Source organism: Bombus pyrosoma, linkage group LG10 (assembly GCF_014825855.1).
Source record: "Bombus pyrosoma isolate SC7728 linkage group LG10, ASM1482585v1, whole genome shotgun sequence".
Classification (NCBI taxonomy): Eukaryota; Metazoa; Arthropoda; class Insecta; order Hymenoptera; family Apidae; genus Bombus; species Bombus pyrosoma.
This window is the reverse complement of record NC_057779.1, coordinates 1,618,987-1,646,878: the sequence shown is the minus strand read 5'-3', so window position 1 is coordinate 1,646,878 and position 27,892 is coordinate 1,618,987. Positions and strand designations below refer to the sequence as shown.

Here is a 27,892-nt window from a genome sequence, read left to right as displayed (position 1 = left end):
CAGCGCCGCGCCGCGTCCAAGACGCAGTCTAGACCATGAGTTCACGAAAGAACTTATGAAATGTTTTTCGAACCATAGAAATACATACAGTTGCTCACAAAAGTATATGAATACTGATCACAGAAAAATTGTATGTATAATATCGCGTGTATTATATGAAACATTTGTGAAACTTCATTAACGTCGTATCGAAACATGACTGAAAATGTGTTTACATTTTACATGCGTTTACAGAATAAAATACAGAAGTTAGAAGGCAACTTACAAAACATTGAATTAGAAAGAAATTAGTGTACGGCTTGAATAATGATCTGAAACATAATTAATGGCAAAGATAGTCTCATTGAATACTGGAACTTATTAATATAATGGATAACTGACTGTTTAATTAATTTTATAATCTCTACGAAATATGCGTATAGTTTTAAAATTGAATTACTTCATAAAAGTGTTCCAATAGTTATGTTCGTGAGTCACTGTATATTAATCAATGTTCTGTTTGAACTCTTATTAATTACAAAACTATGTGTTTGTTTAAATGGATTATTATCATACGTTAACCATAAATATATATTTTATCTTGTGACTTAATTTATGTGTATATCTATATATGTATAGGTATAGGCATAGCGTTAACTAGAACTGAAAATATATTTTTATACATATAACATTTATAATAGAATGGTCAAAGTTTTATATTTTGAGACTTTCGTTGGAAATGGTTTGAAGATTTATTACTTATCAGGTACAATAGAGTACACCACTTCTTGTAAGTATGTATACATTAGTTTGTAATGACAATATATAACTGTTACTAATATGTATGAATTAATGAAATATACATTGTAATACAGATATATTTATATATAATAGAATATATGTATATAGAATGAATATAAATAATGCATAGGAAGACTCAAGGTATAAATTTTTGCTTTTTGAACATAAAAATTGACGAAGAAAAGAAACGTTCGTATAACCTTGCTCTTCTCTTTGCTTTGTCCCCTTGTTGTTGGAAACCGTAGATTTACATTACGATGAACGAATACCGAGTTCTATTACGAAATTTTCGTTTTTCACCATGTTTCGCAAATAATCACGTTACGTGACAATCATTACTCTAACAAATTCACCTGCAATTTACAAAACGTAATAATTGCGCGCGATTTATGAACACTCAAAAACAATGCAATTCACTACGCCATCGTATAAGTAATATCCTCTAGTGATAACACAAGAAACTAAATTTGCTGTTTTGCCTGGTAAATTTAATTTTGTGAAACGTTATCTGGCGGAACACGACATTAGGTATGAACTCCATCTATCGATGTATTTTGATATTAAAGTGCATAAGCCAGTAAATTAGATAACTTCTTACTATCGACTTGACAATCCCCAAAATGTGGAACATGAAACAGCATTGAATATCAGGTCTATATTATATCTCGTCTGTGTTTTTACTTCTTACATATCTACGGCGTCTTCGTAAGTTAATTACGAATATTGACATTTCGAAGCCAATATTCTTAACTATTCAGATTTAAATAATATAGTTTTATTTATAATCACTTCGTGTTGCTTGTATAATAAGTATAAGATTAAGATGTAATGTTAGGTAAATTTGAAATATATATTTGTCTTGGTATTTTAATGTTATTTACACAAACTTGTATTAAGCAGTAAACAACTTTATGACATAAACATTGTAGGGTTTCTTCAATATCACAATACTCAAGTGAAATATCAGTAAAATAAATAGTGTAAATTGTTTTCACAACGATATAATTAAACATGTCAACTTTGGAAGATAAGATTTTAGGCGAAAAGTTGCACTATTATTGTAGTAGCTCCAGCGAAGACGAAGAAAATGATTCTGCAGACTCTGACAAAGAGACAGAAGATGAAAAATATTCACAAATCATTACGGATTCCATAGAACCATCGTTTTCAGAGTGGGATGGCACTTCCAGCAATACAGGTCCCAAGGGTGTCATAAAAGTAAAATTGTGATTGCGATAATTAATGAAAATTTGGAACTGTAATGTATATTTCAATATGTTTTAATCGTATTTTAAGGATTGGCAACGATATAAACAACTGCAAGCAGAAAAAAGAGACGAACAAGAAAAAGAAAGACTTCAATTAATAAAGAAACTGAGTCTAACATGTCGTAGCTCTTTAGATGAAGAAAAAGAGAAAATTATGCAAACTGATCCTGATCTCGCCGAATTATTAACCGATGAATTTCTTCTACAATATCAGAAACAAAGGATGAAAGAGATGCTTGCAAGAACTGAGAAACTTTGTTTTCGTAGAGTAATTAATTTGGAAACAGCTGATCAATTTTTAGAAGCAATTGACAATGAAGACAAATCAGTGACAATTGTTGTTCATATTTATGAACCTAATGTTCCTGGCTGTGAGGCTATGAATGGTTGTTTAATATCCGTCGCAGAGAACTATCCCTTTGTGAAATTCTGTAAAATTTTAGGTTTGTACTTAGAACATTTATTTGCTTTTATATCACCAAAATTGTGATATATAATATTACTTTTGTTACAGGTTCAGTAGCTGGACTCAGTAAACATTTTAAGAAAGAAGGAGTTCCAGCTTTGTTAGTTTATAAAGCTGCTCAAGTTATAGGAAATTTTGTTCATGTAACAGATTATTTAGGAGTAGATTTTTATGCCTCTGATGTTGAAACCTTTTTAATTGAACATGGAATGCTTACTGATAAAAATTGTGTACCTCTTATCACTTCACATGATGAACATGCCTTATCAGATAGTGAATAAATGAAGCAAACTTTTTCATAATTCTGAATATGTTCTTCCTAATATAATTTAATAAATTTAACAGTTCTTATCTATTTACTCCTAGGTAACACAAGTTAAAGAGTTGTAATAAATATTACTTAAATGTAATAGGAATGAAAATGTCTGAAAATAATACCTTTTATGGGTAGAAATAAATTTATATATATATATATATTATGTGATATCAAAAAGTGCATATAAACAGTATATATATATTTATATTCATTTTTATACAAGATATGAATTTATATAGAAATACATTCAAAATTGATTTTCTTTTGGACAAATAACTTAAAGTTTTTCTAATATTTGTTTTTTTTTCTCGATAGCTTTGCAAAAATGTAGATAAGTTTTTAAAATTTCATTATATTCTGTGTTTTGTAACTTCTCATATTGATTTTTCAAGTTTTCCTTCTCTTTGATTTCACTCAGTATTGCAAATAATTTCTTATCTATGGCTACATTTAATGTTCCGAATGCATCAATCGTTATTGGAGTCTCCTTATACATTTTTATAATACATGACAGCTTTGTAATCTTTGCTTGCACTTCTGCAACTTGTGCTTGCAATAATATGTGTTCTGCTTTTTCCAAATAAAGTTTACTTACATCTTTGTATTTTAAGGTATTCCATTTATTCATCAAAGCCTTACATTTCATAATATCTGCTTCATATTGAGCACATAATTCTTCAATTTTATCTTTCCATTGGAATATTTGTATTTCATGAGGCTCAAACATTTTTTTACACGTATTGCCATCAATTGATCTTAGAGCTTCCTTCAAGTTTCCTCCTAATTGTTCATATCTAAAATATAACATAACATTTTTAGATTTATTCTTTTAAATGTAATAAATTTTAAACAATGATAAACCTTAATATATATTCATGTATCTTCTCTCGTAGCAGTGTTTCCACACAATATTTAATGTCTAGTATTTCTTCATAACTAAGATCATATTTTGGTAAATCTGTGATTCCCAAAATACATAACTCCTCTTGTATATTCTTTGATGTAGATGGCAAATGCATATATTTGTTAAGCTCATGAATTGAAAGTAATCCTTTTAGTTTGAAAACAACATCATCAGACAATGTCCCTTTTACATTCATTGATGCCTCTTTTATACATTCTAAAATTATTTTGCTTTTTACATGTTCTCCTATGCTATCTTCGCATGAAGCAAGACATTTTATAGTTTTTTCTAAATGGTTAGATTCTTGATTTGTAGTATTTCTACTTGTATTGTAACTCAAACTACATTGTTGTTCAAATAAGTTTTGCAATGAATCTATTCTACCAAATATTCGACTACAATTCAAACGAGAAATTCGGGAAATATCTAAAAATAAATGAAATTTGTTCTGCTATATTATGAATCTTTTTCCTATTATACATTTATATTATGCTCAATTTCAAAGATTTTAATTAAACAACAATTTACATACCAGAGATCTGACTTAAATCGCCAGAACTATTCATATTGATAACTTCTTATAACTCTTAACTAATTACTACGATTGTTTTGGAAGTCTTTCAAATTCAAACGGTTGAAAAAATGATCAAACTAATAGAGAAGAATGTGTACTCATACTTTTGTAAATTCCCTATGTTGTAACTATATTTAAATAATTTTCAGCCGGTGTTAAAATAACTAAAATTAAAAATAAAATATTTATTTTATTTATTAGAACTAAGTAATTATGTTTCAATACAACTATAACATTTAAAAAATATGACAAATAATATACACTTATATATATATATATTCCTTTTTATATATATCTATACAGAAAGGTTGCATGTAACGTGTTCATGTTATATCTACGTTAGTAGCTTAGTACGTTTATAGCCATAGACGACGTCTCACCATTTGTATGAATCGTTGTGTTTAACCTGAAAAATGGCGGCCAACATTAATGGAGTATTCACTGAAAATTTACAAAATGCAATACTTCAAAGTAAAGTGCTTATTGTGGGTGCTGGTGGAATTGGATGTGAGATATTAAAAAATCTAGTTATGACAGGGTTTGTCAATATTGATATTGTAAGTATGCTAATATTTATCAAAACATGTAATAACTTTCTAACCTACACGTTTTTCCCTCCTTTGCTGTTATTCATTCTTGGCCAAACTTTGAAACCGGCATTTATATTGTTGCAATGTACCATATTGATACTATGATTTTACGAAGAATGTTATTGAAATCATTATTGTTAAAATAGTAAAAAGATTATTTTTTAACATCTAATCAACATATAATTTTATTTTCAGATTGATTTAGATACAATTGATGTTAGCAACTTAAATAGACAATTTTTATTTCAAAAGAAACACGTGGGAAAATCAAAAGCTGATGTTGCAAGAGAAACAGCACTAACGTTTAATCCTGATGCAAAAATAGTTCATTACCATGACAGTATTACAAGGTAAGTATTTTTATATTATTAAAGTAATATTATATCTTATAATTAATTATGTATTTTTACATTCACAGTTCTGATTATGGAGTATCATTCTTTAAAAAATTTACATTAGTTATGAATGCACTTGATAACAGAGCAGCTAGGAATCATGTAAATAGAATGTGTTTAGCAGCAGATGTACCATTAATTGAATCTGGTACAGCTGGTTATGAAGGTCAAGTAGAACTTATAAAAAAAGGAATGAGTCAGTGTTATGAATGTACACCAAAAGCTGCACAAAAAACTTTCCCTGGTTGTACAATACGTAATACACCTAGTGAGCCAATTCATTGCATAGTATGGGCAAAACATTTATTCAAGTAAGTCTTTAAATTAATATTTCTCTTAAAAGAAGCATATAAAACAATATAAGAAAGTACTCTTAAATTTTATATAGTCAGTTATTTGGTGAAGAAGATCCTGATCAAGATGTTTCTCCAGATACTGCTGACCCAGAAGCAGCAGGTAATAGTAATACTTAAACTTATTATAAATTGTTTAAATAATATGTATATATAGAAATTGTGTGTTACAGATTCTGCAGGCGAAGGTGCTTTAAATTCAGAATCGAATGAAAAAGGAAATGTTGATAGAATATCAACTAAAGTATGGGCACAATCGTGTAATTATGATTCAGAGAAATTATTTACAAAATTATTTCATGATGATATAAAATATTTACTAAGTATGGATAATTTATGGAAGAAAAGAAGACCACCTACTCCTTTAAGTTGGAAAGAATTACCAGATGGAGGTCTGTAAAATAATTGCTTTCAGTTCCTGTTTGACTAAAAATTTGTATATTTTATTAAAATCTTTATAATATAGTACCAGGATGCAGTAAAGAAGTTAATGAACCTGGCTTAAAAGATCAACAACGTTGGAGTATTTCCAAATGTGGAGCAGTATTTGCTGAATCAGTCAAAAATTTAAGCAGTAATTTGAAAAATTTACAAGAAAAATCACCAAATAACCATTTGGTTTGGGATAAAGATGACCAAAGTTCAATGGATTTTGTTGCTGCATGTGCCAATATAAGAGCTTACATTTTTGGTATACCTCAGAAGACGAGGTTTGATATAAAATGTAGGAAAATAATTATTAGTTACTATGGTATGAAAAAGTTATAAATCTTTCTAACTTCATTAATATTCTACAGCAATGGCAGGGAATATAATTCCTGCAATCGCAACTACAAACGCAATAGTTGCTGGCTTAGTTGTTCTCCATGCATTCCGAATTCTCGAGAATAATTTAAAAGCATGTAAATCTGTATATTTACGTTCGAAAATGAATCATCGAAATCAATTATTGGTACCAGAAAAAAATGTTAATCCACCAAATCCAAAATGTTATGTTTGTGCACCTACACCACAGGCCATATTAGCAATTGATACATCAAAAACGACAATCAGGGAACTTGACGAAGTAGTATTAAAAAATAGGTTAAACATGATTGCTCCAGATGTTATAATAGATGGTACTGGTACTGTTGTTATTAGCAGTGAGGAAGGGGAAACTGAAGACAATAATAACAAATTCCTAGAGGAATTAGGAATTAAAGATGGTACCATTCTTAAAATCGATGATTTCCAACAAAATTATTCATTAACTGTAACAATAGTCTATAGAGAACGACCAAGTTTAAAAGGTGATAGTCCTGATTTCGTAATTTTAGCCAAAGAACAGGATCTTAAACCTAAAGAAGATAATGATTTAGTGAAACCATCTACTTCAAATGGCCAGGTAAATAAAATAATATATGCACATGTTAATGCTTAAAAATTTTAAAATATATATATATAAACTAAAAATTTTACTCAGGTGGAAACATCTGATGATAATGTAATGTTGGTTACAACTGAGGCTGTTTCATCAGATATGGCAAAGAAACGTAAAACTACAACTCCTGAAGAAAATGTATCTTCAAAGAAACGGAAATTGGAAATTAATGATGTGGATGATGATATTTCTATTATTGAAAGTGATATAAATAATGATACTGATAAAGCAAAATCAAACTTTAAAATACATAAGAATTCAGAAGATGATGATTGTTTAATTGTACATGATGAAAATATGCAAATAGCTGCAACTTCGCAGTGAGTAAGTGAAATACATTGATATACCTCATAAAAAGTTGACAAATTACATTTTTTTTGCAATCAATACACTAATCGATTAAATTTATACAGAAACATATGTTTGTACAAGAAGTGTACATACATATCAGTTCTTTTATGTGGTTTATTTTGCAATCTAAATTTTCATATAATTTTGTTAATATAATTCATAAATAAAAATATAATCATTAGTAAATAAGTTCATAGTACGTATGATGATAAAGTACAGGAACAAGTGACATATGTATAATAGTAATTTTACTAAAATTATTTTTGAATATGTATTTTAATTTTTACAGATATTTATAAAAATACATAGTGCTATGTTTGTAGTATCTAATTTCATGGATTATAGTTATGGAATGCATTTTTATACAAACAAAAAATAAATACATTTTCTTACTACAAAATATTATATTTTTCTATTAAATTATGGTTTTTTTTCAACGAATCTTTTCTTTGCACAATTTATATACCGATTAATATTATAATTGTACATTTCAAAATCAATTTTATATTTTTCGTACAATTTTAAAACTATATCTTGTGTCAAATTTGCGAAATATTTGCATGTAATGTCAAAGTTTGTGTGTCCTCCCTGCGTTTCCCCCAACATAGGAAAATATGCCTTATTTTTATCCAGACCAAATTTAGAGAACACATAATTAATTTGTCCATATGTATAATCATCTAACTTTAGGACATAATTATATCGTACGTCGCATACAGCACAGTGTGAATAGTATTGAGTCCAATGAACGTCATCTTTTTCAGAGGTTTGTAAAAGCCACTCCAAAAATTCTCTAAAAGTTGGTACTATCTTTAACCTTCACAAAAAATAAATATGTGTTAAAAATCTGTTAACAATTGAATAAAGATATTTTTATAAAATAATCATTATACCTTTTATCAGATGTAAATACTTTTTCTTGAAAATTACCAGTTGTTGTATTCGAATGAAACAATTGGGGTCTTGTAAAACGGAATATCTTTTCTGTATAAATCCAAGCTTGTGCAGTATGTTTTGAATTATCTTCTATTCGATCTCTAAAAGTAAAAAGACATAATGTTATTTAATAATTTAAATATGCACGAAATACCGAAAATTATTACCTATATGATGACACAAGCCTTTGAAAAGGATCTCGTACGACAAGAAGTTTAAATATTTTTGTATCATTTGATAAAAGTTGCAATTCCTTTAATGTTCGTGGTGATAAAATGTCTACATCTCTATAAATAATTTACAAGTTAAAGTAATTGAAAAAATTGTTTATACAAATAATTAATAAAAACTATAAGTACTTATAATAGCTTCGCGTGGGTGGACGATTTTTCATATCTGCAAATAATTTTGTAAAACTTGTTGAAGCTACTTTGCGAATCCAACAGTACATTGATTTATGTTCAGCATTATATAAAAAATGCCTTTTTATTAAAGGAGTTTTTAAATTATATTTCATACATACATTCGAAATTTGTTGCAGAATAATTGCACATTCCTATTTAAAAAAAAAAAATACTGGTGGTATACACACATATATATTTTATATACTACATTCAAGTAGTATAAACGTCTAATTGCTTACCTGTAAATTTATTAATTCTCCTTCCATTTCATCATGTTCTAAAAGTTCTATTTCTAAATTGATTGGTTTTATTACCTGATTGAGATTTTTTATTTTATTAACTGATTGAGAAACTACAGAACATTCTTGCTTTGTTTGATTATACTTTACTAAAAACAACGAAACTGGATATTGTGTTAAGTAAGTACCCTGTTTTATTTTTAATAAAAAAAAGCAAACTGCAATGTATAGAATAACACATAGCATGCATTTTACCAATTGTATTTGAAGTGACATAATTAAAACTGAATAGATTATTGTGACAATCATCAACTGCCAACATTAAAACATCCGTCCATGAATTGCCTGTGGAAGTGGAATAAAAGATAAAACTTATCTCTTAGTTCCATTATTCCTGCATAATGATGAAGAAAAGATCGAACGTGATGTTGTTGAAAAGGTGAAAAAGAGACAAAATCAATTAATTTTTTTAAAATCTTTACTACGAAATAACGTCAAAAACATGCTATATAAATCAGTTTATATTCATAATATTAGGCTGTTTCTGTAATTAATAGTGATAATTACATGCAGTTTATGAGTGATACATATTGCTAATTATGACCAAAATATTTTTTTCTGCTATTGATTATCTTCATAAATTTTTGTTTGTGAAAAGATTGTAGTTCATATTAAGTAGTTTATTCGTTTTAATCATTTTGGAGTGCTGGAAAAGTAAATTTTTATCGACGGCAGTGGTCTATATTAAAATGATACAATTCGATTATAGAAATTTGCATATTAGATAATGCAAAAGCAGTTGTTTATCGTGATTTAGTTGATTCACAATTCAATATCTTTATTTGTAAAAAAGCTCAAATATATCAACATATGTAAAAATTACAAAAATATACGTATATATATATATTTAAATTGAATATAATGAAAAGATTAGAAAATAAGTAATAAAAATTAGAAAGTAAGTGGACTATTAGTCAAAAAACTTGTTTCATTGATACTAAATGCATATAACACAAGAGCTGGTAAATTGTGAATCAGTTTTACAGGTTTTTTGTTACATATTATGTAAAAGAAAAAATTGATTAAATTATTTTTACAATTTCGTATTATTTCATTTAAAATGATATATCAATTCGTTAAAAGCGAAGTATTACTCAAATATGTAAATATGTTTATGTATACAATTAAAGCTTTAAATTACTTCTTTCTGAATTATTAGTACGAATAATCACATGATAATTAAACATTTACTATTGCCATGATTATAAGTATTACGGTACCTTAAAAACCCTTACTATATGTGCATGAATGAGGAAATGAGAGAATAGGTGAATGAAGATAATATTCAAAATTTCTTATCTACGGTCCCTATATCTATGATGATGATCACGAGAGGATCGATGATCACTGTGTCGACTATGACGACTTGCTGTTCTCCACAAGAATTCGTCTACACTCCTTTCATAACTACGTTTTTCAAGTGCGGATGCCGCTGCACTGTAATCAGGTGGTAATGGTAAACCATCGTAATACCTAGGTGGTGGCGGCGGCGGAGGTAAAGAATCATATGGATGAGGTGCAGCATAAGGAGGTAGAGGAGGCAACTGATGTTGCATAGTACGCATATAATCTGCAACATATGCTTCAGCTGCAGCAGCTACACCCAATCCTGTGCTACCATATCCCCTGTAAAATTTATTTCTATCAAAAATAACATATTAGATTTACGACATATGTCAAAACACGTACATACTTGGAATAAGGAGAATCGCTTCGATTAAACCAAGTAGCATACCGATGATGATGATGATCTCTTGATCCTCTATGTTCAGTACCAACTAAATGGGATCCTCTAGCTAATGAAGCTAAACGAGATCGTGAAGTTAAGAAAAGTCTACGTCCTCTGCCTCCCCTTGAGCGTAAAAATCTAGGGCTGCTGTTAACAGGTCTATTATCCCGATATGAACGAGATTTCATAATATGTTTTGCTGCTTCCTTAGATTTTCTCAAAATAGGGGTCATTTCAATTCCTAAAAGATTTATTACAAGTTATAACAATTGTATTCTTTTCCTCACAGAAAAATATTGTATACTTTCATGTACCTTCATCTTCTGGAAATAATCGGCATAATTCTTCTGCAACTCTTGGTTCGATTTCCTGCCCGTCACGACCGATTTTCACCTGTTTACCATCATTCCATGGATTATATAAATGTAGTGTTGCTGTAAATGGTAATTCTTTCCTACATATCCAATCAACTTTAAATACACCACCCAAAGCTTTTGCAGACAACCCAGGTGGTAGTACCTAAAATTTATATAAACTTCCTTTCTAATAACACGTAACATAATTTTCAAAGATATATATATTTTTTAAATGAAATATACAAACCCAAGAAATTGGTGCTCCATCTCTTCTAGATTCTGTACTTAGTCTTGCAAACCCAGCAAACTTCCCTGATTCTTTTACAGAAAAAACAAGCAGAACATTTCTGGACTCTCTATAAGCTTGATTTAAATTGGCTTCATTTTGGGGCAATGTACTCCATACTCCTTTAGCCTTTGATAGTGTGACATTTTCAGCATTATTTGATTTGATGATGAAAAATCTGATAAAAAAAACTTTAAGACATGTTCTTGGCATTTTTATATTATTATACTTATCTAAATATTTATAAGTAATTTCAGATAGTACTAGTTCATAATTATAATTCACACATTAGTTTTGCAAAAAGAAATATATATAAAAAGGATTTGTATTTTAAAAAATATCCAACCTTGCATCTCTAAACAAGTAATTTAATTTTGTTGCATAATCATAGCTCTTAGTAACTCCTTTGCTCTCCTTAGATCTTGCACGTTTTGTTTCAGGGCTAGAAGATTTAGAATCTCTGGATCTAGCACGCTTTCCCCTATTTTTTCGATTACGTTTATTATCTCCACGTGAAGATTTTGTTGAAACAGAGCTTATGCTTGGTTGACTAGAATCAGAATTTGAACTACTAGATGAAACTTCACTACGTGTATCATAAGTTTCATCTGCAGCAATTTTTAATTCATCCACTATGTCATTTTCCCCGCAGCTCAGATTTAAGTTGTCTCCATCTGTATTATTGTCCATATTTTCACTTTTTATTTGATCACTTTCACTATTGCTCAAAAGTATGTTGTCACTTGTCCCGTCATCCAGGCTTTGTATTTCTGGATTTTTCGGGTTTTCTTGTATGAAGAGAGAGCCAATGCAGTTCTGGTGCCTTTAAACCTTTTCTGAAACGCAAATATAAAAAAGGGCTTACTAGATGGATATCCAGTATGCAATAATACTTGTCCAAGAACAATATCATATTTGAATGGATCTTGTAGATTTTACAACAATTACGTAGTAGGAAATAATGTAGTAACATTTTTAGTATATGAGAAGAAAAGTTCAGAAGATTGCACATGAAATCCGATTTAAGTCACTGTGGTAAAAGATTAAAAAGTCCATTTGTCAAAATGTTTAATATTAAAATTGTCCTTATGCAGTTTAATTAAAATATTTATAAGTCTTATAGAAGTTTTCAATATATATCTACTATTACTGCAAGACTTCAAGCATTTCTTGCTTCAAGTAGATATAGATTATATCTAATACCGCTAAAGTTTTTGTTTTGCTAGAAACAATGTTCAGCAAAGGAAAAGCTCCTTTTTCTTAATAATTCATGAGCATTTAAGTCCATGTATAAGTTAAAAATAAACATGCTTTAAATGTTGCAGAGATTTTCTTTCTTTAATTTAACAGAGTGTAGTGACACAATTCTTGTTGCTCTATGGAACACAAATATCTCTTTTAAACTTTATGTACAAAAGTTTATCGTAAGGTTTATTATAAGTAGATAGTCTTGCTAAAATGTACTTTTTTAGCCTATTTAATATGAGAAGGCGAGGAGTCTTCGAGTTTTTCTGTATTTCAGATAATAACACATCATACTCGTTTGACGTCTCTATGCAGTCTTTTTTAAAACGCGAAGGCTATGCCTAGGAAAGTTCGTCGTAAATATTATTCTTAATAGCAACGTCAGCACCACAAAACATACTCAAAACCATCTTTCTCGTCATTGATTTCATTAAAAAAGTTCGTTTTACAAACATAAGTCCTTGATGTTATAAACCTTTACGCAGCTCGTACACACTTACGTGCACACTCGTTCTTCACTTAACACACTTCGCACCTCACGCAAGAATGCTCAATGACTACCATGCGTTTAACAACTATTTCTATTATTTCTCTGCACGAAATACACAGGAGACTTCCACAAGGAATTGGGTTTTTTCTCCATGAAAACACAATAGCTGATTATCTCCTCGCGGATGCATAAACCATGGCGTCCATTATATGACGTGTTCATTACGATCGATAGGAAAAATTATAGGTGAAAATCCAAGCCGAAAATTTATCATGAATTTTAGGAAATTTTATTTTATTATTTCCATTTTATTTTGAAAATTATTTACAAACTTACATATTTTCTATAGAAAACACTATCTTCCTTAAATATAGAAAATAATAGAATTTTGACCGACGATAAAGTTTCTTAAATACATGCGAAACTATATATATTTTCTTATCATTATAGGATAGGATTTATCTTACTGATTTATTGAAGATCATTCATTTAAATTTATTACTTAAATCAAGATGTATTTAAATATAAAATGTAAAAAACACATAGAAAGGGGATAAAACATCTTTTTCTGCATAAAATTTGTTAGAATTAAAATCCCTAGCATCATTCATGGTCGCCATCTTTAAAAAGAGATAACGACCATCTTGGATCATTTTTCACGGGTTGTTGACACGGGTAGATTACAGCCGGTTGTGAAAGTGTATCGCGATGTAAAATTAATCATAATTCATTGCCAGAAATAAGTAGTGGCTATTTAGGAACTAGAATTAAAAGTAATACATCGGTTCACGCGTTTATCATTATTGTGCAAGTATTATTGTATTTGAGAGAATAAAAAAAGTTTTGGGAATAAGCGTCTGTCACGAATATAAGCAATCTTGACAAAGTCGACAGTTAAGCCTTATCATATTTACCTAGAATTTGATAAAACAATATTCTTGCGATCGTGTTTGCACATGTGAGAAAAAAGTCGTGCCACTAGAAAAAAGAAGATAGAAAACACTGAAAATACATCTTATAAAGGAAAATGGTTTCGTGCACATGGTGACACCTCTGGTTAGTTTATACTTTCTATAAACAATTTGTCATACTTTATTTAAAAGTAATTCGATTTGATTGCGAGTATATTACTTTATTATAAATTGAAAGTTATTCAGAAAATTGTGTGTTAAAAGAATTTTTCAATGATAACTACTATTGTAAATTTTTTACAAGGCTCAAATTCGCTGGTCTGGCAGCTTATAATGGCGAAATACAACGTACGTTTACTTGAATTTTTGTAAATATTGTTTGATTATTGTTTACTCATGCTGAATTATTCACGTTTTATAACATCCATAGATACATTTTAAATTTTACACATGCAGAATTATTATGAGTAACTCCTTTTCTCTCTTAAACATATATTTATTTTTTTTAAATAATAAGTTCCGCTTATCTACTAGTGTTTATTTTCAAGCTTAAGGTGAATACGTTGTAATAATTATTATTGAAAAATTTGTGATATGACACAAATATTTTTATTTTCTTTATTTAGGTATGTAAATGGAAAGTGAGGAACTCAACAAAAATTCAAGCAAATTCATTCATGTTAAAACATTTAATAAAAACTCATACAAAAAAACTCATACTTAAAGAAAGCTAATATACAAATTTTGTTAACTTAATTATTGAATTAAAATTTGCAAATTTGCTTCTATTTCTATAATTCATTCAGAGTAACATTTTATATTATTGTTAATAGTTGTTTGTATTATCTGATAAATATGAATCATCTGATAATCAATATAACATTTAATAATATCAGAAAACTCTTTTAATTATAAAGTATTGTATTATTTTTCTTTTTTTTAATATATGTAACATAATTGTTTAGGTATAACAGATTCATATTATAAAAAAGATGATAGAGAATAAATAAAAATTATGATATAATTTTTTATAAATATCTTTTGATTAATAGTTAATGACACTATACATTTTGTGATTAATTTATTACAGTTAGATCACAATTTTTTTATTAAATTTTTCTTATATTTAATTAAGCAAATATTGGAAGAATAAATAGTAAAAATAATTTTTTTAAGTATTTTACATAAAATATTATAGAAAAGATTATATAAATGAAAAAAAGTTTGCTACAGCAGCTTTATTATTTATTTTAAGCTACATTTAACTTTAACCTATTATTACAAAGATGTATACATTATATGCAATGTACATAATATAAGAATATAACATGTGCATGCTTCCACTTTTCATACTTCAACTACAGAGAAAGGATTCAAGTATTGATTGCAGGAGCATGGTGTGCTATGGCAATAGGAGGAGGGTGAAGCCCAGACAAGACCCCACCTCTTTATGCTATGCCTTCCATTTAAGTCTAACTTAAATCATTTCAGACAATCACAGTAAATATATCTAATATGTAACATAATAAAATATTTCACTAATGTTATCAAAGAATATGCTCTGCACTTCAAAGACATGTCTTAAGAGTTGATAAATCAATGACCTGCATAAGCATTTATGAAACATTAAAATTCAGATGTAGATACAAAACAATTTTATAAATAAATATAATGTATCAAATTTATTCATGGGTTAAATCATGTACAATAAATTACTTTCATGTTACACCTATTAGTATAATATCTTTTTTTTCAGATCATTAAAAACATGATAAATACAAAAAATATACGAATGACAATGGGCTGAAATACATCAAATTGTAAAATTCATCACTTTTATATACAAGAGGTGCAGGTAATAATAACGTATAATGTATATCTATTTTTTTTTAAACTCATTAGCTTTATAGAGACTTATTGAATTTAAATTATTGAAACAGTTCATAAGTGCTATGTATATTATACAATATTTTACATCACTTTTCTGTTAGGAGAAATACATCATGGCAACAGTGGAAGAAAAGAAACGAGTTGGTGGCTCAAAGGTTTCAGCCATTGCAAATATCTTTCAATCAAAACCACAATTGGATAATCTAAGCCATAGAACAAATAATATTCTATCAGATGGTTTCAAGGAACCAGCTGTGCCTTTAAAAGAATCTCCTACACAAGTTACAGTTGTTAGGACTGAGAGTCATGTAGCCCGTTTTAATAATGCACGTGCACTTTTTGAAAAACTTGGGGAGGAGAATAAACCAAATAAACCGTAAGTATATAATAGCAAATAGAAAATAAATGTATAAAATATATAATATACTATTCAGTTATCTTCAGAGTATATTTTCTGTGTAGGGTGGACAGGATTACAAAACCTAGTAATTTACATGGTTTGAGATCACGTTCTAGCTCTGCAAATTCTGGTTCAGGTTGTACATCTCCAGCTCGATCACCACGTCCTAGATCACCATCACCTCCAGGAACCAGAGATCATTTGAGCAATTGGAGTGCAAGTGTACCAGCTTTGAATGCTGAAAGACATTTTGAAAATGGTCATAATCATGGTTTGGATAATATACCAGATAAACATAAATCGCGAGCAGGATTTGGGAAATTTGACAAAAATTATGGCAAAGAAAATCGTTTGGATGATCGGCCAGAGAAACCAGAGAAACCAGAGAGGAGATTAAACTCGAAAGAATTAATTGAAAAACAAAAAAATTGGACTAGTCACTTTTCAAAAACAAGACCAAGTAGATATAATTCAGATCCAAATAGATCTTTGGTTCAAAGTTCTTTAAATCAGAGTGCAAATAAAGTGAATGTTGAAGCTACTTCTGTAGGACATGTACAAAATGCTGCAAGTACTGATAGTGAGTCAAAAAGATCATCAGATATTTCTGCTAATCCAGCTACAAGATCTGCAAGCTTTTGTTCTGTTAGATCGTCAGCCATATCACCACCTCCACCATTACCACCAACAAGAAACTCTTCTACTTCAAATGCAAAGAAAGAGAGACCAGCTAGTATTGCTGCAATATCTCCACCAGATATTCCTAGTAGTCCAGAATATGCTACCATAAATAAATATTTTGATACTTCACCGACTATACCTGAATATGCAGTTGTACAAAAGAATATCAATGTACAAAATAAACATTTCCAAAGAAATCAAGAACAACGGGAAATTTCAAAAAATCCTACAGTAGAGAAAACACAAGATGCGTTCATCCCAGAATATGCAGTAGTGCAAAAGAATACTGCAGCTAAATTGCATTCACGAAATGCAGATACATCGAAAAATACTTCAGTGCATCATTCGAAAAACAGTTCTGAAAGTTGTGCATTACCTCTTAAAAATACTCTTGCAAGTTCAAGTATCGATATTTATTCACAAACAAAATCACATATTTCCTCTTATGAAAGAAATTCTGATATATCTAGTCCAACACGAAGTATGTCGATAGAAAATATTGTTAGTATGTCAATGGAAAGTAAAACGAGGAAAGATAGTGACCTTCTTGATGCTCCTGAATATTTAAATTATCCTTCAAATGTTATACGTTCGCCACCTAAAACTTCTGAGTGGAGAAATGAATGGTTAGCCAAAAACGATGAAATTTTAAAGAAAGCAACTGATTTAAAATGTGCCAGGGAAGATACAGAAACCAAAAATGAAGTTGTAAGACCTGATCCACGACCAGATTGGGCCAGACCATGTATAAATACTGTGAGGAAGAAAGATAATCTGACAGAAGAAAAGAAAATAGAGTCGTCAAAATCTCCAGATCCGGAATTGAGACCACCTTCTGGAGGTACGGATAGTGCATCTTCTAGTATGAGCTCCCCTAGCTCCCCTTCCAAGGATAGTAAAGAGGAGAAGGCAGATAAGGAAATGTCAGAAAAATTTCAAGCCGGTATAGTATATGTGAATAATTCGATTCCTATGTATACAATAACACAATTCATACCTATACAAACATATATAATATGAAATACATTTTATACATATGTATAAACATAAATTTAACTAAATTTTATATTTTAATAAGTGAACTTTATATTTTATTAATTACTATAAAACAATTATCTTACAATATATCTAAATTTTGCAATTTTATTGTGGCTATGTGCCAAAATACTAAAAAGTAACAGTGCAGAAGGAAGTTCTCCCTCTCTTCCCTCTCCTTCTCTTCTTGATCTTAGTTCCTCCTACTGGTTCAACAGTATTATTTATAGAAATCTGTGTATTCTGTTCTGCTTCTGTCTGGTTCTACTTCACACCATTTATTTCAGAGAAGTACTTTACAAATTTTAATAATTTGTTTACCAGTGCTTATAAAAAATCTGTATTGAAAATTAATATAATTTTTATGGTAGCTGCTTTATGAAAAGTGGATTTACACTTTTCATAAAGATGTATATAAGTGATGCATAAATTATCTTTTGTGTAATATGTTAAATTTTTTGCAATGTGTTTTTAAAAATATTTTTTAGAAAAATTTTCAGAAATAGTAATTTCAATTTTATATTACAAAATTGCTTTCTTTTTTAATATTTCCTGAATCCTTTATGTAAAATATGTGTGTCATTTTATCCATCATATCCAACACATTTTTATCAAACATTATATGTTATGAGAAATTTTAAAACATTGAAAGTTATGGTTGTAGTTTAAAAAAACGTTAATCCCAGTGTCTTTATTGTGCATGTGATTTTACAATTCTATAAATTGTTTACTATTTTATATATAAAAGAAATACAAGTACCATGTGTCTACGACTACTTTGCATTGATTGCCGAGGTATTTCACATCTTCTCTTATAAATTGACGATATACATATATTTACGCATAGCATGTAAATTTTTTTATTATAAATAACAATAAATGATATTTTGATATTTAAGGACGTAACAGTTATGATTTGCAACATGAAGAACAAGAAAAGCCTGCAGCATATACAGAATCCATTGCTGAAAAGGATTGTTTAGAAAAAAATTCAAAATTCAATGAACCAGATACTACGACAGTTATTCGGCGATCTCATGTACGCGTCGATCTTCAAGCTGCTGGTTTGGGACAACGACCACCATCCGTTGTTAGTTCAGATCAAGAATACCCACCTTTAGAACATAAGGATATACCAATACCTTCGCCATATGTAAAGAAAATGCAACAAAATCAAGAAGTTTCTACCCAAAACGATGAAGTTAAGCCACAAGTAAACACAAATGTAGAAGAAAATGCTTTAATAAAAACTGATTCAACAAAAGGTTGCCATAATAAGATAACTCAAGATAGTAATCAAGATCATGTACGAATAAATTCAGCGATTACAGAAGGAAATCAAAATGTAGTCTTAGATAATAAGTCAAAATCAAATATTGCCAGTGAAAGGCATACATTTTCTGAAACAGTATGTCAGAAAACAGTGTCTAATGCCAAAAATGATCAAATTAAGATCTCTGTACGAGAAAAACTAGCAAAAAATAAAGAAGAAGTATCTGGAAAACGGTCAAGTTTTGTTGAAGTGGATAATAAAGTAGATCAAATAGAAAAAGATTATTTAAACACAAATCAATGCTCAATAGTTCCAAGTGTTCAGAGTGCTGATAATTCATCAGAAAAGTCGATTAACAAAGAAACAGAATTAGATGATACTGCACATTCAGAAAATACGTCCAAATTTATGTCAAAAACGAATAATAAAAAGGAATTCATAACATTAGCAGGAGATACAGTATCATCATCTAAATCCAATTCCCAGACAATAAGCAATATTCTAAATAGAAGTATAGAACAATTAGATCAACCACAAACAACATGGGAACAAGAGAAACAAAAAGCTGAACTAGCAAAGTTGAGGTTGCAAGAAAATACTTCTACAAGTACAGTTCAACAAATTAATATACCTCAAAATGTATCACCTGCTATTGTAACACAGCAACATATAGAAAAGAAACAACTAAATGAACATATTGTATCTGAAAATAGTGTTCATGATGATAGTGATTCCAGTGATACTAAAACTGTTACAAATCTGGAACATACACCAGCAATGGATGTGAAACATGTCATGGAACAGAATGATTCTAATACTGCTACAGAAAATCTTTCTAAAGCTATTACAAATCAAATTCCTGTAACACCAGATACTATGACAGCTGATGAAGCGGAAAACCTGCTAAGTTCTCGGTAAGTTACTTGAATAAATAATTACAACTATACACAAAATTGTTTATAATAATGAATGTATTTAAAATTATTTGCACTAAAATTTCAATATAGATTTCTTTAAATACGTCTCTGTATTTTACCATTATGATAATTCTAGTTATATGGCAAATAATTTCATAGCAACTTGCAAACAGCTTAATAACTTTTATTTCCTTATTTTGAATTCTAATATTTTCTTCTATTCATGTTTATTTGAATGACTTCAAACAAACTTATAATGTTCTGGGACGAAACACAGCATCCTAGAGAAAAAGATAAGGTGAGTTAATTATTATTGTCTGGTTAAATGTTTAGTTCATTGATCATGATATTAAATTATAAAAAAAGCATCGTGAATCATATGAATACTCAATTAGACAAGGATCAGCTTTATTGTCGGATGAAGAAGCTCAAGAGATAGCAAGATTATTATCACCAACTACGCATGCTGAAGTTGTAAGTGAAGAAAATTCTATTGATAAAAATAGAGAAATGGACAAAGAGAGGGAAAGGGATGATCAAGATAATACACCAGATTGGCTTTCTGATGTCTTGTCTGCTCCTGATACCAGTCTTATAAATAGCACCACTAATGATTATAGGTGAATCAGTTTGGTCTTTTATGTTTTTTATGTTTTATAAAACTATTTTGCAGCTAATGCTATGTATTGATTTTAGTTACTTTTATTAATAGCACGCAGTGACATGATTTAGTATAAAATTATAACAATTTTTCATTAAAAAATACTAAATTTTTATGACTTTTTAGTTTGTCCCATAGATCACGTAGCGATTTAACAATAGACTCGTTGACGGAGAGTCAAGTGGGTTCTGTAACGGGTAGTGAAAGTGGTTTACTTGGTTCCGTTAATAGCTTAAACGATACATACGAAATTAACGATGATACAGAAACGGAACATCAAGATGAATATGTTCCACCGACACCCGGCAAAGTTGTAAGATCATAGATGATACATATGTTTATTAAATATAATTTAAGAATAAGTCATAATTAAGTATTATAATGTTTATTTAGGTATTGGTGGAAAATGGTGTACACTATTTTGAGGATGGTCATTTTTGGATGGAAGTTGCAGGGATACCAGAATCAGATGACGAAAAAGATGATTATCCAACAAATATACCAATTAAAAAAATGTCTAAAGTTTCATTTGATACGAAACCAATGAGAGTTTATTCAACACATTCAGTAAATGAGTACGATCGACGAAACGAGGATGTAGATCCCGTTGCTGCCAGTGCAGAGTATGAACTTGAGAAGCGAGTTGAAAAAATGGAGGTAATATTGTTTAAAATCAATATTGAACGATGGTGCATGTTTTATTTTGTATATACATGTAACACAAGCAACAAATTTATTAGGTATTTCCAGTGGAACTTATGAAAGGACCAGAAGGTCTTGGTTTAAGTATTATTGGAATGGGTGTCGGTGCGGATGCAGGTTTAGAAAAATTAGGTATATTTGTCAAAACAATCACAGAGAAAGGCGCAGCTGCTCGAGAAGGCAGAATACAAGTAAACGATCAAATCGTTGAAGTAGACGGAAAATCTCTAGTTGGTGTAACACAAGCATATGCAGCTAGTGTCCTTCGTAATACTTCAGGTCTTGTACGTTTTGTAATTGGCAGAGAACGTGATCCAAATTCGGAAGTAGCTATGTTAATTCGACAAAGCCTCCAAGCAGATAAAGAAAGAGAACAACAAGCCAATTCTGCAAGGTATCAATCAATTAATTTACAACCAACAAATTTTTATATTCTTTAAAAATGATTTCCCAATGATGGCTTATCCTTGCTCGCTAATGTTTATGACGAAAATTGCGGCCACTTCAATGACAGCTCGAAGCCTCTTGAAGTTCTGAGGGAAATAAATTTTCAATCAATTAAAAATTTCATAAAGCTATCTAAGAGATTTTAAAATAAGTAAATTTCTACAGAAAACTTAATTTTTCGGATGCTTCACCCGATAGCCAACGAGGTAGTGAAGACATTTCTGTTGGAGGAATGGGAGGAATACCAGGTTCTCCAGCCATGTCATCATGTTCAGAAGGGGAACCTCCTCAAAGTCCCATAGAAAATTATTTATCTTCTTCCGGTCGGAGTAGATCCCCTATTATCAGTTCGTCAATGCCACCACATACATCTGCTACAACACAAAACGATGTTGACAGTTTAAGACTGCTTTTACAAGAGGTATTAATTTTTTTGTTAATAAAAAAAGAAATGCGTAGTATAAAACATATGTAATTTGCATTATTTTATGTGTATAATAATTTAGTTATAATAGCTTTCATCTATAAGTTTTTTTATATTCTCTTCAAACATATAGTTAATGAGAAATACATACCATGGTCTCATTGCCTTTAAAAGATAATTTAAATTAGAAATTTTATAATTTTTATATTAAACTATATTTTGTATTATTTTATTATTGCACAAAATATTCAGTTTTGTGTTTGTTTTTATCAATTTTATGTAAAATATTGCTGTATAGAATGCAATATATAAATTTGTATGAACATGTGCATTATAATCTATTGTACATATATGTATATATGTTGTTTATATTGCTATCTTATATACACCATAAGCACTTCCTCATAGGTTTTATAAGCGTGAATATATTTTGGTGTTGCTTATGCACTGTGTTCGTTGTTCACTGCTTGCAGAGTCAGTATAAACTAGCATTAGCAGATGGAGAGATGGAAAAACTCAAAGCTAAGGTAATGTCATAAGATAAACAATTTTATGTCATTCTTGTGTGTTGATGCACTTTGCTTGTATGTGACATGCTTATACTTATCAATTTGTGTGTAGCTTAGTGTGTATTTTTTGTGAGTTTGTTCAGTTTTTACCATTTCATATAGCTTCTATGTTTTGATTTGCTATCATAATTAACATAAAGGATTATAAAACGGTTTACTGAAGGAATATTAATCTATATATGTATTTTGTATATATATTTGCAAAGAAATTTACTTGAAATGTTTTATTCATAGCTTGTAGACTTAGAAAACAGTGGAGCTGGCAGTGAGGAATATGCAGCAAAATTGCGTGAATCTGGTTTACGACTTCACGAATCTGAAAGAGCCTTGGGTACTGCTAGACAGGATTTAATAGCAGCGCGAGAAATGCTTTCTCAGGCAACAGCACAAAATGCTGCTTTACAACAAAAATATGCTCGAGCCAGGAGAGCAGCTCGCGAATTACGCACAGATATTGCTGCTAGAGATGAATTTTATCAACAGTTACTACAAGAGAAGGATACGGAATATAACGCTCTTGTTAAAAGTTTGAAAGATAGGGTATGTTATCAGTTATTGTAAAAAAAATGAAGACAATATATATGTAGCAAAAGTTAATTATAAATAATTATAGGTAATTACATTGGAAGTAGAATTGACAGAAACACAAAGAAGGTTTGGATTACCAGTGAGATTGCCTTATGATGGAACTACAGCTAGGATTGTTACGCCACAGTTATCGCGCCGTCAATTACCACCTCCTCCCTCATCAACTAGTTGTCAACTTTCAGATACTGAAACATCAGATTTGAGTAGTCCGGATGATGGTGATAAAACAGCGACGGTCGAAAGAAAACTACCGCTCCCATTGCCAGTCAAAGAAGAGTTAGATCGAGCAGTACCTGCACATCGACTTCTTGATAATTCTGCTGGGAAAAGTAAAGCTGAACTTGCCAGTAGAGGAGGACTTGCAAACCGACAACTTCCTAAACGTTCTGGTGGCCTTAGCAACAGCAGTTCTGTAAGTATATAGTCACAATTACTAAATCCGGGAACGAAATGTTTATTTAATCATTTTGTATTTCAGGATTATGGTTTGGACGAATCAGGTGACAATACTGATGAAGATTCATCTTCTAAATTACTTTCTCAGGACACAAGCAGCAGATCGCCAAATGACTTAACATCAAAGCAATCAAATTTGAGTTCCTATTCCAGTAGTTCTTCAATTAGTTCATTGAAAAGTAAACACGTGGAACCTACACATCCGACAGCAATTCGACAACATAGCACTATTAGTTCACAAGTTAGAGCTATGACGGAACAAAGTTGGCCACAATCTCAAAAAAGTAGGTTTTCTGTTATTCTTTTTATATGCAATCTTTATATGCAATCTTTGTAAAACTTTAAACATACAATTTTTATCGATTCTTTATACATAGATCTAACCGGACCGCCAGCATCATTTGCAGAACAATTAAAACAAGTTTTAGCAGAAAGAGAGAGACGACTTGGTGGAAATGACATGTCTTCATCAAGAGAAAGTTCTGGGGATTTTAGTGACTTAAATAATCCACATTCTAGCGATCCAGCTTTAGTTACTCATCATTTAGTAGAGGAAATACGACAAGCTGTAAGCGAGGCTAATCAAAGAGGTAATGTATCTTATCATGTACCTAAAAAAGAGTGTCTCAAAGATAGTAGCTCCTTTTTTGTATAATGAATTGTTTATCTGTACAGTAAAAAAGGCCACTATCCCTTCATCAAATTTAATTGGTAGTGGTTCCACACCTTGGCATCATCCAGGTAGTTCACCTTCTAGTCTGTCTTCTGGTGGATCAGTGAGCCCACCTGCTGTTGACCCTAGTCCGTCTAAAACAGGTATTTTTGGTATTCGTAACACGATGCAAGCAGTGAATGATTGATTCTTGATCCCTTTTTTTTTCTTTTATACACTTTGTTTTTCATAATTTTACCCCTCCCGTGTGTAAATATTATGGATCTAGATACGAGTGAAGTTTGGTTGCCTCCTCATCCAAGCGACTTTGGTTTAGGTGACAAGAAGTCTCACTTCTGGCAGAATGCACCAGTTACCGATTGGTCCAAAGAACAAGTAAGTATATATCTATTTAAAGAAATGTTTTTACTAAAGACTATAGCTTCATTGCAAAATATTGGATTTGTAATTTGAAAAATGGTATTAGGTTTGTCAGTGGTTATCAGGAATTGGTTTGGAACGTTATGCGCCGCGCTTTTTGGAAACTGGAATTAATGGTGGAAACCTTTTACGACTTGAGTCTCGTGATCTCAAAGCTTTTGGCATTTGTGGAGATGAAAAATCCCATTTGAAACGCAAATTGAAAGAACTTAGAGCACAAGCAGATCGGGAACGCAAGGAGAGGAAAGAAATAGAACGAATGCGACGAAAAGCAGAAAAAGCTGCACGAAAAAAATAGTTTGTGCGTACATTAATGTACTTATGTCCCATATAAAATTCAATAACTTCGCACAAGAAGTCGGTGACATATTCAAATTTTGTGTACGATATTCCAGTGATTGTAATTTTCACTTCTTCCGTCTGTATTTAATTCTCTAGTACATATAAACAGTCACACACACACAGTTCTAAATGTTCTCAATCGGACTTCTTCATATCCGAAATTTTTAAATTTTATTATTTATAAATTTTTTAACTTCAGATTTTTGCATTTATTTATAACTTTATATTCAAGTTGGTTCACATTCATGCTGTTCTTATAGTATTTGTACTAGCTATTATTTATAAAATAACAATGAATATATTTCGAGGAAAAGGATGTGTATGAATGTAAAAGCATACCTACTATGCCAGATGTATGCATGCGATATGTATGTATAAAATTCAAGCCATTTAGATAAATTGTAATAAAAATTTAATTAGCTAACATTTTTTTATAATTGTAAGTATAGTTTTGTAGAGAAACATAAGTTTCATGTTACTAGAATATATCGTTTCTGTATTTATTTTTACTATCAATTGTGTAACAATTTTTCATAATGAATAATATAAATATTAGTAAAATAGAGTCCTAGAGTGTAACTATTGTTAGAAGAGAAGTGACTGTCCTTTACTATATGTACATCATGAAATATCAACGAATTTGTAATTGCCAATACAGTATGTGATACTGTGTTAAATTCCACTGTAGATTGATCAAATCATAAAATAATTTCATTTATCTATATTTATTCCGTCTAAATTTGCTCAGTTTATATTTCACATAATTAGCAAATTCTCTCAAATTAGCAAATCGAATGAAGTGTTAATGAATTTCTATCATGCTAGCATATATTGATATTTGTATTAAAACTTTTCTTCCTCTTAATCGTAACAACGTTTGTATTATTGTATTTAATCTGTGAATTATGCACTAGAAATCCGCACAACGTCCATCTTATTAATTCTTAAATTATGTGATGAATTTCTTTAGCGTTTTATATACTTCAGACATTCCACATATGCGATACTTTATAATTTTACCTTTATCAACATATATAAGTAAAAAGAAACCACAAGAGCTCTTATACTTTGGGCGACGTCCCTACGTATGCGTGAATGTTGTACGGATACATTAGGTATTAAGTAATATATGTTAATACTAAACTAGTATCCTAACAAAAGTTCATTCTAAATGTTTGTTCAAATGATTACGGGACTCGCTTGGGTACAATATAGACAAACGTACTTTATTGTACGTATACCTATTTATAATAGCATTAAGTTTTGTACAGTGTTAAGTACTTTGTTCCACCTTTATACCATTCTTAATGTACAATGTTTTTCTTTTGAAAAAGAATAATTTCTTTTACATAAAACAATTAAACGAACAAAGTATTTAGCATTGATACATATACTGTACATATTATGCAGTGAACGATCACTAATACTGTAATCTACAAAAACGATTATGATATAAGGCGTGTAAGAGGCATAACCGTAGTGTCATAATATCTTTATAAAAAATAGTCTTTAATTTCCTAACTTAAGCGTTTATCAAAGGTCCTCCATTTTCTAATAATATTATGTATCACAATATTTCAAAAGCAATTATTGTTACTTTTGTTGTTATGTACAACGAAATGTGGGAACTTATTAAAAGTATCAACATATATAACATTCTTGCGTCTCAGGGTAATCATTAATATGTTTTGAGATATAAGTGTGTTTAATGAATTAAAAATTTTCATGAATTGGAACGTCCTGCAATTCGTTTTTAAATAACTATTGTGATTTGGTAGGAGCAGATGTTTGATAAAAATCGACTGATTTACAATAAGTTTTTATAGTTGATTTTCGAGCAATGGCTTAGGTATGACGTAATGAAATGCCATTTGTCCAAAAGTAATTGTAGAACCAAAACTTGTACTCCTCTATAGAGCTACATAATATCTCAATGTTTTCATACATTTTCGATGATTTTCAAGTATTGCTCACAAGAGAAAAAATTATAGTTCCATGGATAAAGACACAGAATGTCAGTTGCATACATGGCAGCTTTTTAATAATGTCTATGAAAAGTATTGTCAACAAATACTCTTAAACGTTTTAATTAAAAATAATTCATACTATACATTCGTAGTTTGTTCCTTTTACCTGATAAATGAAGTATTGAAAATATATTCGATACTTGTAACATATATTACATATGTACTTATTGTTAGAATAAAATTTTTTATGTACGAAAATGAATCATAAATATAGAAACAGAATCCTGCATGTTGGTATATTCATTCGTATTCACCACCCACTATTCGTATACAAATAAAGCGCTGTATATCGCAAAATGTTTGATCGATAATCT

At 29.9% G+C, this 27,892-nt stretch overlaps 6 protein-coding genes across 24 annotated transcripts; 3 read left to right on the top strand and 3 right to left on the bottom strand.

Moving 5' to 3' along the window:
* Positions 1-1,354: 1,354 nt before the first annotated feature.
* Positions 1,355-2,816, top strand: LOC122572237 (phosducin-like protein). 2 transcript variants are annotated; one of them, XM_043737013.1, is made up of 4 exons: positions 1,355-1,485; positions 1,710-1,998; positions 2,077-2,491; positions 2,563-2,816. In XM_043737013.1, the coding sequence occupies exons 2-4, from the start codon at positions 1,792-1,794 to the stop codon at positions 2,793-2,795; spliced, it is 855 nt and encodes a 284-aa protein (XP_043592948.1). In that variant the 5' UTR covers positions 1,355-1,485; positions 1,710-1,791; the 3' UTR covers positions 2,796-2,816. The 2 variants fall into 2 exon arrangements, with proteins under 2 accessions (XP_043592948.1, XP_043592947.1); XM_043737012.1 differs by having other exon boundaries at positions 1,474-1,615.
* Positions 2,817-2,966: 150 nt separating this feature from the next.
* On the bottom strand, positions 2,967-4,523 carry LOC122572236. Its single transcript, XM_043737011.1, has 3 exons — positions 4,267-4,523; positions 3,692-4,160; positions 2,967-3,624 (listed from the first exon to the last, which is right to left on the bottom strand). The coding sequence occupies exons 1-3, from the start codon at positions 4,298-4,300 to the stop codon at positions 3,108-3,110; spliced, it is 1,020 nt and encodes a 339-aa protein (XP_043592946.1). The 5' UTR covers positions 4,301-4,523; the 3' UTR covers positions 2,967-3,107.
* Positions 4,524-4,651: 128 nt separating this feature from the next.
* LOC122572232 (SUMO-activating enzyme subunit 2) lies at positions 4,652-7,822 on the top strand. The gene is made up of 9 exons (XM_043737001.1): positions 4,652-4,865; positions 5,094-5,248; positions 5,317-5,604; positions 5,682-5,749; positions 5,820-6,038; positions 6,113-6,370; positions 6,444-7,030; positions 7,109-7,390; positions 7,707-7,822. The coding sequence occupies exons 1-8, from the start codon at positions 4,722-4,724 to the stop codon at positions 7,388-7,390; spliced, it is 2,001 nt and encodes a 666-aa protein (XP_043592936.1). The 5' UTR covers positions 4,652-4,721; the 3' UTR covers positions 7,707-7,822.
* Positions 7,707-9,308, bottom strand: LOC122572235 (carbohydrate sulfotransferase 11-like). The gene is made up of 5 exons (XM_043737009.1): positions 8,997-9,308; positions 8,713-8,909; positions 8,521-8,640; positions 8,311-8,454; positions 7,707-8,234 (listed from the first exon to the last, which is right to left on the bottom strand). The coding sequence occupies exons 1-5, from the start codon at positions 9,303-9,305 to the stop codon at positions 7,838-7,840; spliced, it is 1,167 nt and encodes a 388-aa protein (XP_043592944.1). The 5' UTR covers positions 9,306-9,308; the 3' UTR covers positions 7,707-7,837.
* Positions 9,309-9,456: 148 nt separating this feature from the next.
* LOC122572233 (YTH domain-containing protein 1) lies at positions 9,457-13,384 on the bottom strand. 7 transcript variants are annotated; one of them, XM_043737002.1, is made up of 6 exons: positions 12,631-13,384; positions 11,774-12,263; positions 11,389-11,605; positions 11,100-11,304; positions 10,750-11,026; positions 9,457-10,682 (listed from the first exon to the last, which is right to left on the bottom strand). In XM_043737002.1, exons 2-6 carry the CDS (start codon positions 12,115-12,117, stop codon positions 10,352-10,354), a joined length of 1,374 nt encoding a protein of 457 aa, XP_043592937.1. In that variant the 5' UTR covers positions 12,118-12,263; positions 12,631-13,384; the 3' UTR covers positions 9,457-10,351. The 7 variants fall into 7 exon arrangements, with proteins under 7 accessions (XP_043592937.1, XP_043592938.1, XP_043592939.1 ...); XM_043737003.1 differs by having other exon boundaries at positions 12,892-13,384; XM_043737004.1 differs by having other exon boundaries at positions 12,967-13,384.
* A 432-nt stretch (positions 13,385-13,816) lies between these two features.
* Positions 13,817-27,661, top strand: LOC122572231. Of its 12 annotated transcripts, none has more exons than XM_043736991.1 (21): positions 13,817-14,218; positions 14,378-14,421; positions 15,464-15,573; positions 15,830-15,928; positions 16,065-16,339; positions 16,426-17,987; positions 18,979-20,266; positions 20,547-20,567; positions 20,665-20,889; positions 21,057-21,243; positions 21,324-21,587; positions 21,671-22,026; positions 22,245-22,500; positions 22,977-23,030; positions 23,307-23,612; positions 23,686-24,072; positions 24,139-24,400; positions 24,494-24,706; positions 24,792-24,932; positions 25,058-25,164; positions 25,256-27,661. In XM_043736991.1, the coding sequence occupies exons 5-21, from the start codon at positions 16,077-16,079 to the stop codon at positions 25,505-25,507; spliced, it is 6,144 nt and encodes a 2,047-aa protein (XP_043592926.1). In that variant the 5' UTR covers positions 13,817-14,218; positions 14,378-14,421; positions 15,464-15,573; positions 15,830-15,928; positions 16,065-16,076; the 3' UTR covers positions 25,508-27,661. The 12 variants fall into 12 exon arrangements, with proteins under 12 accessions (XP_043592926.1, XP_043592925.1, XP_043592928.1 ...); XM_043736990.1 differs by having other exon boundaries at positions 15,438-15,573; XM_043736993.1 differs by lacking the exon at positions 14,378-14,421.
* Positions 27,662-27,892: the final 231 nt, after the last annotated feature.